This window comes from Equus przewalskii, chromosome 6, assembly GCF_037783145.1.
Source record: "Equus przewalskii isolate Varuska chromosome 6, EquPr2, whole genome shotgun sequence".
In the NCBI taxonomy this organism is placed as follows: Eukaryota; Metazoa; Chordata; class Mammalia; order Perissodactyla; family Equidae; genus Equus; species Equus przewalskii.
In genome coordinates this window covers 75718384-75734917 of record NC_091836.1, presented here as the reverse complement: position 1 = coordinate 75734917, position 16534 = coordinate 75718384, and the positions used below count along the sequence as shown (strand labels likewise).

At 42.7% G+C, this 16534-nt stretch overlaps 1 protein-coding gene across 2 annotated transcripts in view; it reads right to left on the bottom strand.

Moving 5' to 3' along the window:
- Positions 1–16534, bottom strand: part of DNHD1 (dynein heavy chain domain 1) — a 66857-nt gene that overhangs the window by 34176 nt on the left and 16147 nt on the right. The window contains exons 8-15 of one of the 2 annotated variants that reach the window (XM_070626119.1): positions 12648–12902; positions 12402–12539; positions 12217–12268; positions 7973–8235; positions 7639–7882; positions 3550–3707; positions 2967–3092; positions 2600–2876 (exon numbers count right to left, since the gene is read on the bottom strand). In XM_070626119.1, coding sequence (XP_070482220.1) covers positions 2600–2876; positions 2967–3092; positions 3550–3707; positions 7639–7882; positions 7973–8235; positions 12217–12268; positions 12402–12539; positions 12648–12902 — 1513 coding nt within the window. Of the gene's footprint in view, positions 1–2599; positions 2877–2966; positions 3102–3549; positions 3708–7638; positions 7883–7972; positions 8236–12216; positions 12269–12401; positions 12540–12647; positions 12903–16534 lie in introns of both variants that reach the window. The other variant, XM_070626120.1, reaches the window with a different exon arrangement.

Below are 16534 nucleotides of genomic sequence, written 5' to 3'. Positions count from 1 at the left end.
TGAAAGGGCAGGGCTCCTCTTCTGTTAGCCTCCATTTCACTCCATACACTCTGGCCACACCAGACTCTTCACTGTTGCTCAGACATATTAGGCATGCCCCTTCCTGCTAAGGGCCTTTGACTGGTTCATTCTTTCTGGAACACTTTCCTCAGAGAACCACATGGCTCACTCCCTCACCAAATTCAAGTCCTTACTCAAACATCACATTCCTATGTGGGCCTATGCAGCCTACCCTATTAAAACTACTATCTACCTTCCCTGGTATTCCTGATCCCTCCTACCCTGCCCTGTTTTTTTTTTTCTATACCACTTATCACTCTTTCACATACTCCATAATTTGGTTATATTTTATGTTTACTATTTGTTGTCTTTCTCTCCCAACTAAGATGTTGGGTCCATGAGGGCAGGGGTTTTGTTTTGTCCACTGATACACCTCAAGCCTGGTGCACAGTAGGCACTCAGCGAATACATGTTGCACAGATGAGTTCAGTGAGATGCACACGGAAAAAGATCGAGCCCACAGGGAGGACCATCAGGGGCAAATGGTGACGCCCCCTGTCATGTTTGCCTCTGATCATCATTCCCTCCTTTCAACTCACAAGCTACTGCATTAGTTCTTAACCAACAATTTATATTCAGTTGTGAGATATGTGTCAAAAGTAATTTGCAATTAATAATAATTTATAATACTGAGGCTTTCAATTTACTTAAAAGACATCAGACCAGATTGAAGGATATTGCAACAAAATTGTAATTCTCATTCACCTGAATTCTAGTATATTTTCTGGAGTGAGATAAAGGGATGAAGTTACACCCAAATGCTGGGAATCATGCATCTCACGTGTCTAAGTGTCATCCATCATGGAGAGCTCAGAATATTAAAAGACTGACAATCACTAGACTATCAGAGCTCTGATCTGACAAAAAAAAATGACAGTGAAATACGAACTCTTTCAATCTTCCTTTGTCTGAACTCAAAAGATCCAGCTAGAGACCTCTATCTTTGATAGTAGCTATCTTAACATCAAATAATGGACAAGTAAAGAACTTTCTGTGTAAGAAGGAGCAGACCTATCTCTAGACACATGAGAAGATAAAGCCAAACTTGAGGATTAAGAGCAAATGTCCTCTGATGGACATTTGCTGTGGTATCTCCTCAGTAAATCCCACTGCATTTTAGAACTTTTTATTTGGAAATGACTTCAAATTTTTTAAAGTTGCAAGAAAAAATAGTAAAAAGAATACCTGTATACCTTTGATCTAGATTCACCTTTTGTAACATTTCACCTGTTTTCTTTTTGTGTTTACACATTCTATGTGTGTATGGGCATGTGTATACATACACAAACACAAAATTCTTTTCTGAACTATTTAAGGGTAAGTTACATATATCATGGCCTTTTACTCCCAAATACTCAAGTGAGTGTTTCCTAAGAATAGGCATATTATCTTCTATAACTATAGTATAATTATCAACTTCATTTACAGTCGTGCATCACTTAACGACAGGGATACATTCTGAGCAATGCGTCATCAGGAGATTTCGTCGTTGTGTGAACATCACAGAGTGAACACACACAAGCCTAGATGGTATAGCTAACTACACACCTAGGCTGTATGGTACTAATCTTATGGGACCATCATCATATATGCAGTCTGTCACCGAGTGAAATATTGTTATGTGGCGCATGACTGTACTACAGTGATACAATACTTTTTATTTAATCTACTGTCCATATTCCAGTTTTGTCAGTTGACCTAATAACGCCCTGTATGGCATTTTTTCCCCTCGAGTACAGCATCCAGTCTAGCGTCAAGTACCACATTTACTTGTCATGTCTCTTTAACTTCCTTTAATCTGGAACATTCCTCACAGCGTTTGTCTTTTGATATTTTTGAAGTGTACAGTCTTTTTGTTAACATGGCATGGGCAGAGATGTTAATAGTTGGTGGCTGGCCAAGAGGCAACTCAGAAGCAATGCGCCCTACCCAGGAAGAGAAGTGACTGATAGAAGTGACTGCATCTGAGAAAAGAAACTTGAGCCCATAAAGTTCTTTACGTGCAGAAGGAAACGTGCCTAGCTGCGCCACTGTACAGAAGGGCTAAGACCAATAGATCTGTCCTAGTCTCCTCCTGTGGGCTAGTGAGGCCCTCAGCAGCTGCCTCTCTACACCACACTGGCTAGAAGCAGTGGCTATGGAGCATTAAGACCTATTTTTATATGGGACCTGCTACCTGATGCAGGACTGGGTTGAACAGGGCTACCCAAAGGCTAAGTACTACCAAGAGGACACCCTTACATTTCTCCTGCACAGGCTTTTAGCCCTCTGACCCCATCACATCCTAATGGAACATTCACCTATTTGTCTTCCCTACCAGACTGTGAGCCTCATCTCCCCACCCTAAGCACAACACTCGACATAGCCAATGTAAAGATTTTGTCCTGCAATTTTCATCTATAAAAGAGACTAATGAAGGTATGTGATTCCTGAGACTGACTTAGGGTCACACAGGACACAGGATCCTGAGTCCCAACCCTTATCTCATTTGGAGGGTCTATTACAGGGTGATGGTGGAGGGGGCGGGGATCCTCAGTACCAGTAAAGACGGCATAGGCACGGTGCAGTTCAGTGAGGTGGTTGACTGTGTTCTGGAACTGACGCTCCAGGGAGATGAGCTGGCGCTCAGTGCTCCTCTGCTCTTGTGCAGGGTCCATGAAGGGACCTGACAGGGCCTTCTCAATCAGGCCTTCCAGTTCTGCCAATGCTGCCGCTATCAGCTGTTGCAGCTTGGGCACAATGGCATGTTGCTTGCTGAGCAGGAACTCTGACGCCTGGCTTTTCTCAAACTGAAATGCCTCCCACACATCCAGAAGCTATGGGGCAAGCAGAGGGCAGTCAAGTAGATGTAGCTGTGCGGAAGGGGGAGTGAGAGGGATGGGGGACTCCTGGAACTGCCCTCTCACCGAGACATCCAGCGCCTCATTCTCTGCATTAAAGAGGCTGAAATGGTTGCGGATGAGTTCATGGAGTGACCGTATGTATTCCATTCGCTCCTCCAGCTTGGTGTACTGCTTACTGGCCTCGTTCAACTGCAGGAGCTACAGCATGAGACCAGCACCCCGACAACCCTGCACACCAGTTTGGGCCCATCCCTGAGGGGCACTCCCACCTTCTAGAGGCTCCAGACCCCAGCAATCACCTTTTAACCAAGTGGGACCAGGGGCAATTTGACCCAGGTCTCTGTGAAGACAGCACAGTTCCTCCTCCACCAAATCATTACCCTGATGACAGGGCAATATATCCAAATCTGACTATCACAGAGAGCAGAATTATGCGTCTCTCTTCATACCAGAGCCTCCCACAGCCATGAGAAAACTGAGGGCCATATGAACAGGGCGAGAATTAGCAAGGGCAGGTCACATATGTGAGCGGTTTAAGAGCATCAAGCTCCATGGGGAGCTCAGCTGAGACCTGAACAGAGTGTGCTGAGCATCTGAGCAGGATGGGGCCTGGATAAGCTGAGAAGGAAGGATGGGGAGAGCCCACCTTCTGGGAGCACCGTGAAATGGTGTGAATGTCTGAGTTGATGGTTTGAAAGACCTCTATGAAATCTGTGAGCTCTGTCATTAGCTGTTGACTGCGGCTCCAGCACTCGTTCTGCACCTGTGCAAGAATGTCCTTCCTGATGCTCTCCAGCTTGGATTCTGAAGACAGGAGAGAGTTAGTTGTTAGGGGGTGCACAAAAAAGAAGGGGTGCTAGGGGAACGCTGTGGGTCCAAAGTGGCAGAAGTCGAAGGGAAAGCCAGACCATGAATTCATTCCTTCACTCATTGAACACTTACTGGACCTCTGCTCACTGTCCAGTCAGCTGCTCTACACTGGGGCTGTGCTGGGCACCAGCAGACAAGAGTGAGCGAGTGAGACAGAAAGTGTTCCCACCCTCAGAAGCTCACAATATGGTGGCAAACACACATATATAAATGGACAGTCACAAACCAGTGTGATAAATGCTCTGCAAGTGCCCAGGAGCCCTCAACCTGGCACAGCAAAGGGAGAGGAGGCCCACTGAGGCTGCGAAACGTCTCCACAGAGATGGAGTCACTCGAATTGAACGTGTTGAGTAGTTAATGTGCCAAGGGACAAAGGTACACCAAGCAGATGAAATAATAGCACGTGCAAAGGTCCAGGAGTGATATGTCAATGAATAGCAGAATGTCCCATCAGAGATGAAAGTTTTCTGTTTGGGGAGTCTTACTGCCTCTGCTCTAGTAGAAGAGGTACCCAGAAGAGTGTGCAATCTGCTTTTTGTTTTTAAGGATTAAAGGAAGGTGGATATGGGGCTAGGAGATAATCTTGGAAGCTGCCTTGGGAGATATGAACATTCCACTGTCTCTGAGGGAAGAAATAATACCAATATGATACTTCATCAAATCTTACTGACTGTAAGAAGCACCATTATTTCATAAACCACAAAAAAAGAAAAAAATGATGCCATCTAGACTCTCACACACCATCAATCTTAATACACTTCTTAAGTTCAAAGATGTTAAAATATACATAGAACAGCAGAACCCAATATAGAAATATAATATGTAGTATACCACAAAATACAGTACAGAGTGCTTACTATGTGCCAGATACAATGTCAACTACTTTACTTGTACTAACCCATTTAACAGTCACAAAAACTCTTTGAAGTAGATACTATTATTGTCCCTATTTTATAGAAAAGCAAACTGGGCTCAGAGAGGGTAAGTAACTTTATCTACATCACACAGTAGCAGAGCAAGGATTCTAACTCAGGCAGCCTAGCTCCACTGTGTTATATTTTATGTTTTGAGTTATGAAAAGTAAGTTGACTTATCCCTTATGAGCATCTCTGCAACTGGAAAGTGGGATCGTGAGTTCCAGAGACAGAGAATTGAGACATACTGGGGATGGCACTTTTGGAGCCTTGGAGGAAGTCACCAAGAGGACTGGGCACCAAGAGCTGGGACTGAGAAAATCAAGAGAGAAGGAACCTATCAAAGGGCACCCAGGGTTGAAGAGAACACAAGGATGCATACTTATCCTTTTTCAAACTATCCCTCTGACCTATGACAGTAGCTAGGCTGTTGCAGTGGTGCCGCTTTTGGACTAGCTGCATCAGGCAGGCAAAGGCAGAGAGGAGCTCAACAGCGACACCATATGGCATAGAGGAGTGATGGATTGATAAAATACAAGGGTTGTTGGAGATGGATGGGAAAACAGATTTGAAAGAGATTTAGGAGGGAGAAGAACAGAAAGCATTGGGCAACAGGTTGGATGTGGTACAGTTAGGGAGAGGGAAGAGCAAAGGATAAACCCAAGTTTCTGGTGAGGACAACTTACCAGAGTGGATACATTTGCTGTTCAAGGGAGCCCAGGTAGAAGAGGAACAAAGTTGGAGAATAAGAAGATAAAATTAGATCAGCAAGAAGGATGAGAGCAGACAGAAAGGAATAAGGTGAAATGAAAAAAATTAAGCACCTACTGCATGCCATAGTCAATGCCAGGAGTATTGCAAATAGTATCTTGTTTAATCCTCCTTGCCATGACCCCATGAGTGAATGTTTTATTATGTCCATGTTACAAATAAAGAAACTGAAGCTCAGTGATCTGAGGTCGTACACACCAGTGAAAAAACAGAGCCAGGATTCTGAACCTGTGCTTTTTTCTCCGTTCCTCTTGAAGAGGCCAGCTGATCCTGGACTAAGGATCAAGGCGCTAACAAACTAGGAAAAACACAGACTTCCCGCAACAGGGGAGGAAAGCCTGTCCAAAACAGGGTCAGAAAGAAAGCAGGCCAATCGCAGGCCCTCCTTGTTCCTGCCCTGCACTCCCTGTACATTTAGGAGGGGAAGGGAAAGAGTGGGGAGTTTTTGTGGCCTATGAGATACCTCATGAGGCATGTCCTTTCAGCTGTTGAGGAGCAGAGGCAGGAAGGGTGAGGCAGGTAAGCACTTTCAAGCAAACTTTTTCAGGCCCTCACTCCAAGGCCTCCCACCTTCATAAAGAAAGCAGGCCTGGGGGCCATGGGTCTGAATAGTATCCAGTCTCTGCAGGAAGTAGACACTATTGGTTACTGCCATCTTTGGGGGTTAGGCGAGAAAACAGAACAAGCTTCCTGTTTCCTAGAAGAACACATCACTGGCTTCCCAGTCCACCCCACTGTGAGCTTCTCCAAGGCCAGCTCCTAGGTGGAAGCACTCAGCTAGGAAACAATAGCATAAGGCATCCTTCCCAGGGGAAGGGAGAAAGAGAAAAGAGGAACAAGACTAGGTCTTACACCAGATTTCTCGGAGACCCTGGGAGATCAACAACTGGGCCTTGGCCTAGTGGGTGTAGGTAGTGGCAAGAGGAGGGAAACTGAGATGGATGGAGGAGGAAGCAGACAGCAGTGTGGGCTTGAGCGCCACTTTCCATGTGGAACTTTTGGAAGACACCCCCTTGCAGGGTGCCCTTATGCTCACATGACATGAGATAGTCATAGCAGAGTAGAAGTCATGGTGTGATGTGTTGTGACAGAAAGAGGGCCAAACAAACTTTCCCAAGTTCCCCACAGCTCTAAACCATAGGGGATACAGAAGAGAGCAGAGAGTTGATAGCCAGAGTGCCTGATGGGGTTTCTGAGTTGAGGGGCGAGGGACCATGAAGCAGAAGCTATGACAGCAGCCTAAGACAAAGACTGGATGAAGGGTTCACTAAAACCCCAAGGATCTGCAATGCCAGCAGGAGCCCCTGCAGGGCCGAGTCAGCAAAGGTAGAAACTCTGGGCTCCTAGGAGCCAAGAGCACACACCCCAGTTACACTAGCTCAGGACACAGAGGGAGCAATGTGAGAAGGAGGGGAGAGACCAGGCAGGGATGCATTACACCTCAGCAAGGGTCACAGAAGCCAGTAGAGAAGAGCACGCAGCCCAGAGCCCTCTTCAATGCCAGATGCCACCTTGGAGAGGAAAACAAACAGAGGACAGAAAACAAACAGAGGACACTTGAGAACAAAAACAACCCTGAACTGCAGTATGAATTTTGAATTGACCAAATACCCAAAATAGACTGAATTAGAGCAAAAGTGTTGCTTTAAATGAAAAGCACTTTCACTTTTAACTGGAATGTATTTTTCTTTCACTATCAGCAGAAGTTAGGACTACAGAGTAAGATAAGATTAGTTAAAGAGAGAAACTTTTTACACATACAAATTGCAGTGTCATTTTGACTCTGCTACATGTGGAGAAGAGGCACCCTTGATTCCTAAGAATCTCTGTAAAGAAACTGAGTTCTCTAGCCTAAGGAGCAGGCTAAGATTTTTCTCAGTCACATTTGGTTTGAACTACTTCCACACCATGAAAACAGAAAGTGTTAGGTGACAGGAACATGATTCCTAAGGAGAATGGGGAAAGAGCAGAGAGCCAAAATGGATGGATAAGCTGTCCTCGGTAATGATCATACCTTTCATTGTAAAGAGAAGGGGCTGGGACCTGCAGCTTTGGGAGGCTCTACAGGGCCAATGAGAGGCCCACACCAAAGGTCCCTGGAGGACACTCCAGGCCCAAGGAGGCCATGTGGATAAAATAAGGAAGGCAGAAGGAAAGGAGGGGGGATAAGCAGCACTCACCCAGCTCAGCATGTACGTCACGGCAGCTCAGCAGCAGCAACCTGCCTTTTGTGACCAGCTCTGCAGGTATATTGGAGACACGGGCCTGCCAAGTGTTCAGGCAGCTCACCAGCAACACGTAGTTCTTGATAGGACAACCTCTCATAGACTCCAGCTTCTGAGGCCCCCAGGCTTGCAGGAACTCATAAATGCCTGTCATCCAGTGATGCTCCTTGCAGAATTCCTGCACCTCCCACAGCATGCCCTAGTGGAAGACAAGTTGCTTCGGACAGAGCTGGGTGGCCATGATGGGAATTGGAGGGTATCATCCCACTCCTTAAACCTCTGTTCTCACCTCCAGCAGAGCCTGTTGTATAGTCAGTGCCTGCTGGATTTGATGGTTGTTGTCTAGGTCCTCTTGCAGCTGCTTATAACTGGGGGGCAGGTACTGGCCCCGTAGCCGGTACCCACGGACCTCCAGGGCTTCAGTAATTGTGTGAGACTTCCAGGGCCACACTAATCCTACATTCGGGCCACAGAAGATGCGCACAGCATCGCTGGACTGGTCCTGGAATTTGGGCATCAGGGATCCTGTGTTCGAGTCCTCCTCTTCATCTTCTGGTGGGGTACATGCCATAATTGTCCATGTGTGCCCTCCAGAGCCCACACACAACTTCTCTCTCTACCTTGAGTGTACACAGACATTACACACACAAACACACAACAATCCCTGCTCACAAGTGAGTTTGCACATACATCTACATCACAAGCACAGTACATCAGACCCACCGAGGGAACTTATTAGTTAGGGTTCAGGAGTAGAGAACAGAATTTACTCTAGCTAGTATAAGGAGGAAGGGAATTATTATGGAATATTAAGTGGGTTGCGAATAATTGGAAGAGCTGAAAAACAAAAACACTCTAGCCTAAGTGTCTAGGGCTCTGTGCTACCTGGTAAATCGAGATGTCACAGCCATACCACCAGCTACAAAAGCACATTGCCTCTCTTATGATCCCCACCAGCAGAATGGATGGCATATGCCCTGCTTCTCTCCCCTACTGACCGCAGTTCTGAACTGAAGTCTCATGTAGATCTAAATCACATAGGACACCTAGCTGCAAAGAGGTCTGGGAAGTGTACAGAGGTTCCCTCAAATGAGTAACTCAGACATTTTACAGAGTAAAGCTTCTTGTCAAACATATATATATATATATATATATTTTTTTTTTTTTTTTTTTTGAGGAAGATTAGCCCTGAGCTAACATCTGCCACCAATCCTCTTCTTTTTGCTGAGGAAAACTCACCCTGAGCTAACATCGTTGCCCATCTTCCTCTACTTTATATGTGGGACGCCTGCCACAGCATGGCTCGACAAGCAGTGGTTAGGTCTGCACCCAGGATTTGAACTGATGAACCCCGGGCTGCTGAAGCAGAACATGCTAACTTAACCACTGTGCCACCGGGCCAGCCCCTTATCAAACATATTTATACAACTTTTCATCTCTTCAAAATTTCTTATAGATTGGCAAGAAAAAAAAATCTCTCTCTCTCATCTATGAATCCACTCACTGCTATACTGCTTCCCTCCATACTTCCTCTTGCCGCTCATACTATTCATACCTCACACTACCAAGAGACCATCCCTGCCATATGCAGCCCCTGGGAAAAAATACAGTAATGACAGTTTCATGCTTTGCAGCGTATCTCTAAGCTAACTTCAACACCATCCCAACCAAAACGTACATCAAAAGATTTTATAATAAAAATGAAGCAATCTTCCGTCCCTTTTTATTGTAACAGATTTATTTTACCACCAAGATCAAAATCTTGGTAGGATATTGTCATAGTAAAGTTAATGGAACAACTCTGAGGAACTTGACACCTGCCAGATGAGAAAAATGATTATCTGATTACATTTTCTCAGTTTTAAACTGCAGAAAATTCCTGATAAGATTATAAGGACATCAGATAGTAATATTAATACTGTCTTCTTGGTCAAAAAATGTTCCAGTAGTAAGACTATCCTCTGGAAAATGGCAGAGAACACAGCTTAAGACTGGAGGATATGAAATGATCCAGCTATCCTACTACTGGGTATTTATCCAAAGAACATGAAATCAACAATACTAAGAGATCTGTGCACCCCTATGTTCACTGCAGCATTATTCTCAATAACCAAGACGTGGAAGCAACCCAAGTGTCCATCAATGAATGAATGGATAAAGAAGATACGGTATATATATACACAATGAAATACTACTCAGCCATAAAAAAGACAAATTCGTCCCATTCACAACAACATGGATGAATCTTGAGGGTATTATGTTAAGAGAAATAAGCCAGACAGAGAAAGGCAAACATCATATGATTTCACTCATATGTGGAAGAAAAACACACAGATAAAGAGAACAGATTAGTGGTTACCACTAATGAAGGGGGTGGGGGGTGGGTGAAAGGGGTAAAAGGGCACATATGTATGGTGATGGATAAAAACTAGAATATTGGCAGTGAGTACCATGCAGTCTATACAGAAACTGATCTATAATAATGTACATCTGAAATTACACAGTTATAAACTAATATGACCTCAATTAAAAAAAAAAGACTGGAGGATATGTTGCAACGATGTTATTAGTACTAAACTGAGTATTCTTCTAGGAACTACAATCTAGTCAATGTATAACTTTCTATTGTAGGGGGCTTATTCTTCATATTTTTATGTATAACCAGAGGTATTGAAATCATGCTGTAACTTGGTTAAAATGCCATACAAATTTTGCCTCATTTAAGTAAAAGATTTCTCAGATGGAAGTATGTTTCTTAAAGACTACTAGTAGTGTTTCAACTGCTATATATTTACTTTTATTGAATATTGCTCTAATTTTCTTAAAGAACTTAGGGAAAATCCTGAATCAGAACTTTGGTTCTGGTTCCTTCACAATTTTAATTTGATTTTCCATGCTGATCTTTTTTTTTCCTTCAAATTTTGATTCTGAAAATCTCAAACATGTAGAAAAGTTTAAAGGTTCTATGAACACCTTTATCCACCTACCTAGATTCAACAATTAACATTTTGCCACATTGCTTTATTTGTTTTTCCTTCTCTCTCTCTTTCCCCTAAACTGTTTGAAAGTAAGATATAGGCATTGTGGCATTTCACCCCTAAATACATCAGTCCATACTGCTCTTTTAAAAGTAGAAGGGACAACCCAGGGGGCCGGCCCTGTGGCCCAGTGGTTAAGTTCGCGCACTCTGCTTCGATGGTCCAGGGTTTCGCCAGTTTGGATCCTGGGTACGGACACGGCACCACTCATCATGCTATGCTGAGGCGGCATCCCACATGCCACAACTAGAAGGACCCACAACTAAAAATACACAACTATGTACTGGGGGGCTTTGGGGAGAAAAAGGAAAAATAAAATCTTAAAAAAAAAAAAAAAAAAGAAGGGACAACCCAAGACATTGCAGGTGAATATTTTCACTTACATTAGAATTGAGAGTAAAAGTTTTGTGTTTTTGTTTGTTTTTCCATTCAAAGGAAAATACTACAGCATATCCATAATAGAAATTAGTACAACATATAATAAAAAAAATACTATGAAATATCTTGATTTATCTAAGTTTTTAATATGGATAATAGTAAGAAGATACTATCTGTAGCATGTATTACTATGTGCTGAGCACTATACTAAACGTATTATCCCATTTAATCTTCAAAACAATCCTGCAAGTTAGGTATTTTTGTTATTCCTATTTCATAGATTAGTAAACTAATGTGTCTGATTTCAGAGCCCTTCTTCCTTCCACTGTACCAAGTAAAACAAATACCAAAAGCCGCTGTCAATTAAACTAGATTCATTTGAGAAAAAAATTTGCCCCAATTGGTGTGATTTGTAAAAGACATGAGCTCCTTCCAGTGAACCTTTTTCCTCGTTGTCACCTATTTCCTAAAATTAACTTTGTGTCTTTAAATCATCTTAATGAAAGTATACTACTTGAACGGGAAAATGAAAAAGCATCTACATGTCTGGACACATTTAATGATTTTACTTGTGACAATGTTAGCATTCCAAATAAAGGAAATGTGAAGACGTATTTCTTCCCTGATAGTTAACAAGTTCAAGGCTTGATAACAAATAACTGGTTAAAGTAACTCAAAAATACTAATGAATTATTCTATATGAAATGAAAAAGAACCCTATGAAATAAAGCAAATACTGAATAAGCAGGGTTCGTCAAACGAATACAAACTAACGTAGCAATCAAATTCAACAGTAAATGAAACACCCTTATGACATTAGTGAAACACCACATGGAGTTTGGATGAACCAGAGGAAGGACAATGTACTCACTCACAGTCTTTCATACACCCCTCAATACACTCAGATGAATGCATACACATAGACATAAGCACAGGCATGAGCAAGCAAAAACATACCCCCACCCTTCTACTCCTCAACACATGTGTGCAGCACCCAGGGTAGAGCTGCTCCATCCACACCCAAGGCCTGACTCTACGGCCATGCCACTAGCACAGTGCATGTGCCATTCCCCCTCCTTCCACCCTTCCCACCTTCTGCCTAGGTCTCCTTAAATACCTTCAGGACACAGGGAATCCCAGTGGGTCTTCAGGTCTGCAGATTGCATTACCTTCAAGCCAAAGGATGGAGAAGGGGCAGAAATGGAAAACAAGGAGGGTTCAGACTAGGCTGAGAGCTTCTGATTACACAGAGTATAGGAAGTGGGAATTCCTACAGCCAGCCCACTGCCCAATCCAGAATACCTTCAGGGCAGAGGACTTGACAGACTGTAGGCCCCCCGTTAGAATCTGGATTATACTTTCAATACAGGGCTCATGAGACAGCTGGCCACAATTATCAAAGACCAGCTGTGCTAAGAGAAAGGGATTCTGCCTTGGAGCCTGTAAAAAAGGGCCAGGAGAGGTCATGGGGCTAGATGTCAGTATCCGCTCCCCTCCAGCTTGCCCTTGACTGCCTGCCCACCTCCAGATGCCACCCCTCCACCTCACTTGCAGAATGTTGGCCACAAAAGAGGTTATCTCCTCCTCTATGATAGACACGAGGCTCTGGCAAATCATGTAGTCCACTAGGCGGGCCAACCGTCCCAGCTGCAGCAACCAGGCCTCTGCCTGCCTCAGCTTCTGCTCCAGCTGCTGGCACTGTACCCTCTGAAGGTATATGGAGCCTTGGCTTGCCCTGATCCTCTTGCAGTTTTTCACTCGCTCTTGCAGGCCCTGTTGCATGTGATATGTGTCCTCATGAACCTGTCAGTGTAGAGAGTGGAAAATTCACTGGAGAAAGAAAACTCCACTGGGGATGGAGAGCAAACCAGCCACCCACTGGTCTGTGCAGAACTCTCCGGTTTTGGAGCCTGAAACCTAGAACCTAGATATGCACACGGTGGGCTGCTTTTTAGTAGAGATTAGGCTTAGAAATCTTTAAGTGACTAGAGAAGATGTAAAACAGAGAAAATATATTGAGAGGCCACATGTGTTAATTTGATAGACCAGGCCTGTCTACTAAAAGCCCCTAGGGTAGAACTCAAACAGAAAATCTGTGCATGTGTAAATAGAGAGGTTCACAATGCACAGATTAGACAAAGAAAGAGAAGAGATTGGATAAGTAGGGCTCAGCAATAATTCCAGGATCTGGACTCCAATCATTAGGCCCGGGTGTTGTGGCCTGCTGACTAGCACAATACTGCCTTATGTGATAGTTTGATAGTAGAAGCTCTCTGGGTACTGACACAGACTTTCTATTGGGGGATGGGGAATATGGGATAAAAGTCTGGAAACCTCTTTCTGGGTTCTTCTCACATCTGGGAGGTTCCTCAGCCTACAAAGGCTGCTGACAGCTGCCACCTCTCTGGGCCTGTCCTGTTCAGGAACAGAGGGCAGACACCAGAAAGATATGCTTAGCCAGATGGACCTTTTGTCCTTGCTGCTCTCCTGTCCTTTTCGATGCCCAATAAAGCTTACGATTAGAATTAATTCTTGCCTGTGAATTGTCTTCTGCTAATCCTGAGCTCAAATCCCAGTCTTCTGAGACCCAGACATAAGGTAGTTGAGGCCTAAACTAGGTGCATCATACACAATCATGCCCTCAGACCTGCTGAGATGTCCTCTTCCGTGATCTAGCAACACCCTCAATACCCAGTGCTTCCCACTTCGTAGCCCTTAGTCCAGTGCATCATCATTATCTAGTTACTTGTGTGACTCATTCACTACAGATGCTCCTTGACTTACAGTGCAGTGGGGTTAAACCAACCACATCGAAAACATCCTAAGTCAAAAATTCATTTAATATACCTAACCTACCGAACATCACAGCTTAGCCTAGCCCACCTTAAATGTGCTCAGAACACTTATGTTAGCCTACAGTTGGGAAAAATCATCTAACGCAAAGCCTATTTTATAATAAAGTGTTGAATATCTCATGTAATTTATTGAATACTGTACTGAAAGTGAAAAACACAATGGTTGGATGGGTACTCATCCAAAAACCACTGGCAACACAGTACAGCGTAGAATATTGCTTGTTTACCCTTGTGATTGTGTGGCTGAGTGGGAGCTGCGCTCACTGCTGCTGTCCAGTGTCACAAGAGAGTATCATACTGCATATAGCTAGCCCAGGAAAAGATCAAAATTCAAAACTCGAAGTATGGTTTCTACTGAATGCGTATTGCTTTCACACTATCATAAAGTCGAAAAGCCGCAAGTCAAACCACCGTAAGGCGGGGACCATCTGTACATTGTAAATTCTTCAAGGAGGAGGCCTCTGTCACACCTTATTTCATTTACTCTACTGCTTAACACAGTGCCTCGTATGGGTAGTTCTACAGTAAATGTTTGTAAAAAAGAATGTATCACCTCACATTGAAAGGGCTTACTGAGTGTCAATTAGAATAAAACCATACAAACAACAACAACAACAATAGTTACTATAACAGAGCATAATCAGTCACAATTTTAAAACCTCACCACTAGGGGCAATATCTTCAAAGTTCCGAAGAGATTTTTTTAAACCCAGAATTCCGTATCTAGCCACAGTGTCACTGAAGTTTGAGGATAAATAAAGACATTTTTAGATATACAAAGACTACAAAAATTTACCATCCACAGATTCTCTCTGAAAAAAAAAATAGTATATTTCTGACAGAGGAAAATGAATACAAGAGGATAAAGTGGTCTATAAGAAGCTTTGATGAGCAAAGAAACTTGTAAAACATATTGTTAATTATAAATGGGTAGGCTATAAAATAAGAATGTTTGTAACAATCCAGAATTAAAATTTCAGGAGATATCAATATAAGCATAATAGGAAGGGTGGAGGGTGGAGAGAGGAGAGAAAGGGAATGAGGAGAATGCTGAGGTACTTATTCTGCTTGGGAGAAAGATATGGAGACAAATTCACACTTGGCATTCATTCATTCAACAAATCTTCACTGAGCACATACTATATGCCACCCCTATAATATAGAGATATACTAGTGAATGAAGTAGATAAAAATCCTTACCCTCTGTGGTGGGGGAGTTGGAAACAGAAAAAAATACAATGAACATAATAAGTAAGCAATTTATATTCTATGCAAAAAGGTGATAAGTGTTATTTTAAAAAAAAAACCCCACAGAGCAGGGAAAGAGGGATGAGAAGTGCTGGTGACAGTGGGCTTTACAATTTTAAACAAGGTGACCAGAGAAGGCCTCTCTGAGAAGGTGCTTTTAGAAAAAGACATGAAAGACACATTGTTATAAAATGTAAGTTGAACAGCTACAACTGTTGGACAAGGGTATAAATATCTTACATATGCATTCAGCTGCAAGTAAGAGAAAACTAGAAGAAATGCGGCTTGAGCAAGTAAAAGGTTTATTTATTTAATGCAATAAGAAATCCCTGGATGGCATATTGGCCCAATAACATCAATCAGAACAAAGCTCCTTCTGTCTTCTTCCTCCTCCATCCTTAATATGACTTTCACCCTTATCATGGTGAGATGGCTTCTCTATCACCAGGAATTTCATCTAAGGGTCAGACAATAAGACAGGAGTAAAGGTCCAAAAAGACATTCTAGTTGAATTTGCCTGTTTTAAAGTTTTCCAAGTGACTTCCATTTACATTTCATTGCCCAGAACTGAATTACATGGCTTCCTCCAGCTAGCAGTCTATGAAAAGAAACAAAATCAACATTCTAAAACTAAGAAAGATGAGTAGGCACTGAGTAGTTCCTGGGCAACAACAAGAAGAATAAAATGTATAATATCCCAATCGTTAGAGGACAATAACATCAACAAAAAGGTAAACAATCCAACAAAAGACAAGAAACACAGGAAGAATCAAATAGAAACCATAGGAAATAGGAAACACCAAAACCAGATGGGAGAAGTAAGTCCAAACCTATCAGTAGTCACAATAAATGAGATAAGCTTATTGCAAGACAGATCTTCAGACTAAATGTTTTCCAGCTATTTGTAAGAGATACACATAAAACAAAACAACAAAGGAAGACTGAAAACAAAGGGATAGAAAGAGATGGATCAAGCAAATGCTTGATGCTCTTAACATCAGACAAAAGAGATCTCTAGTAGAAAAGCAGTAACAAGAATGAAGACTTTTTCATATTAATAAAGTCTCCAGGAAATATTATTATGAACCTTTATGCACATTACAGCATGATTTTGAAATACATGTTCCAAAATGAAAGATCAAGGAGAAATTAATAAATGTACAGTCATAGGAGGGGATTTTTAACATATATCTCTCAGAAACTGAAAGATAAAGTGGGTAAGAAAAACAATTGTAGCTATAGAATATTTGAATAAAACACTGAATAAGCTTGGTCTAATTTCTTAGGTTGGGTTCCCTAGAAGCAGAGCCTGAGACAGGAACTTGGGGAAAT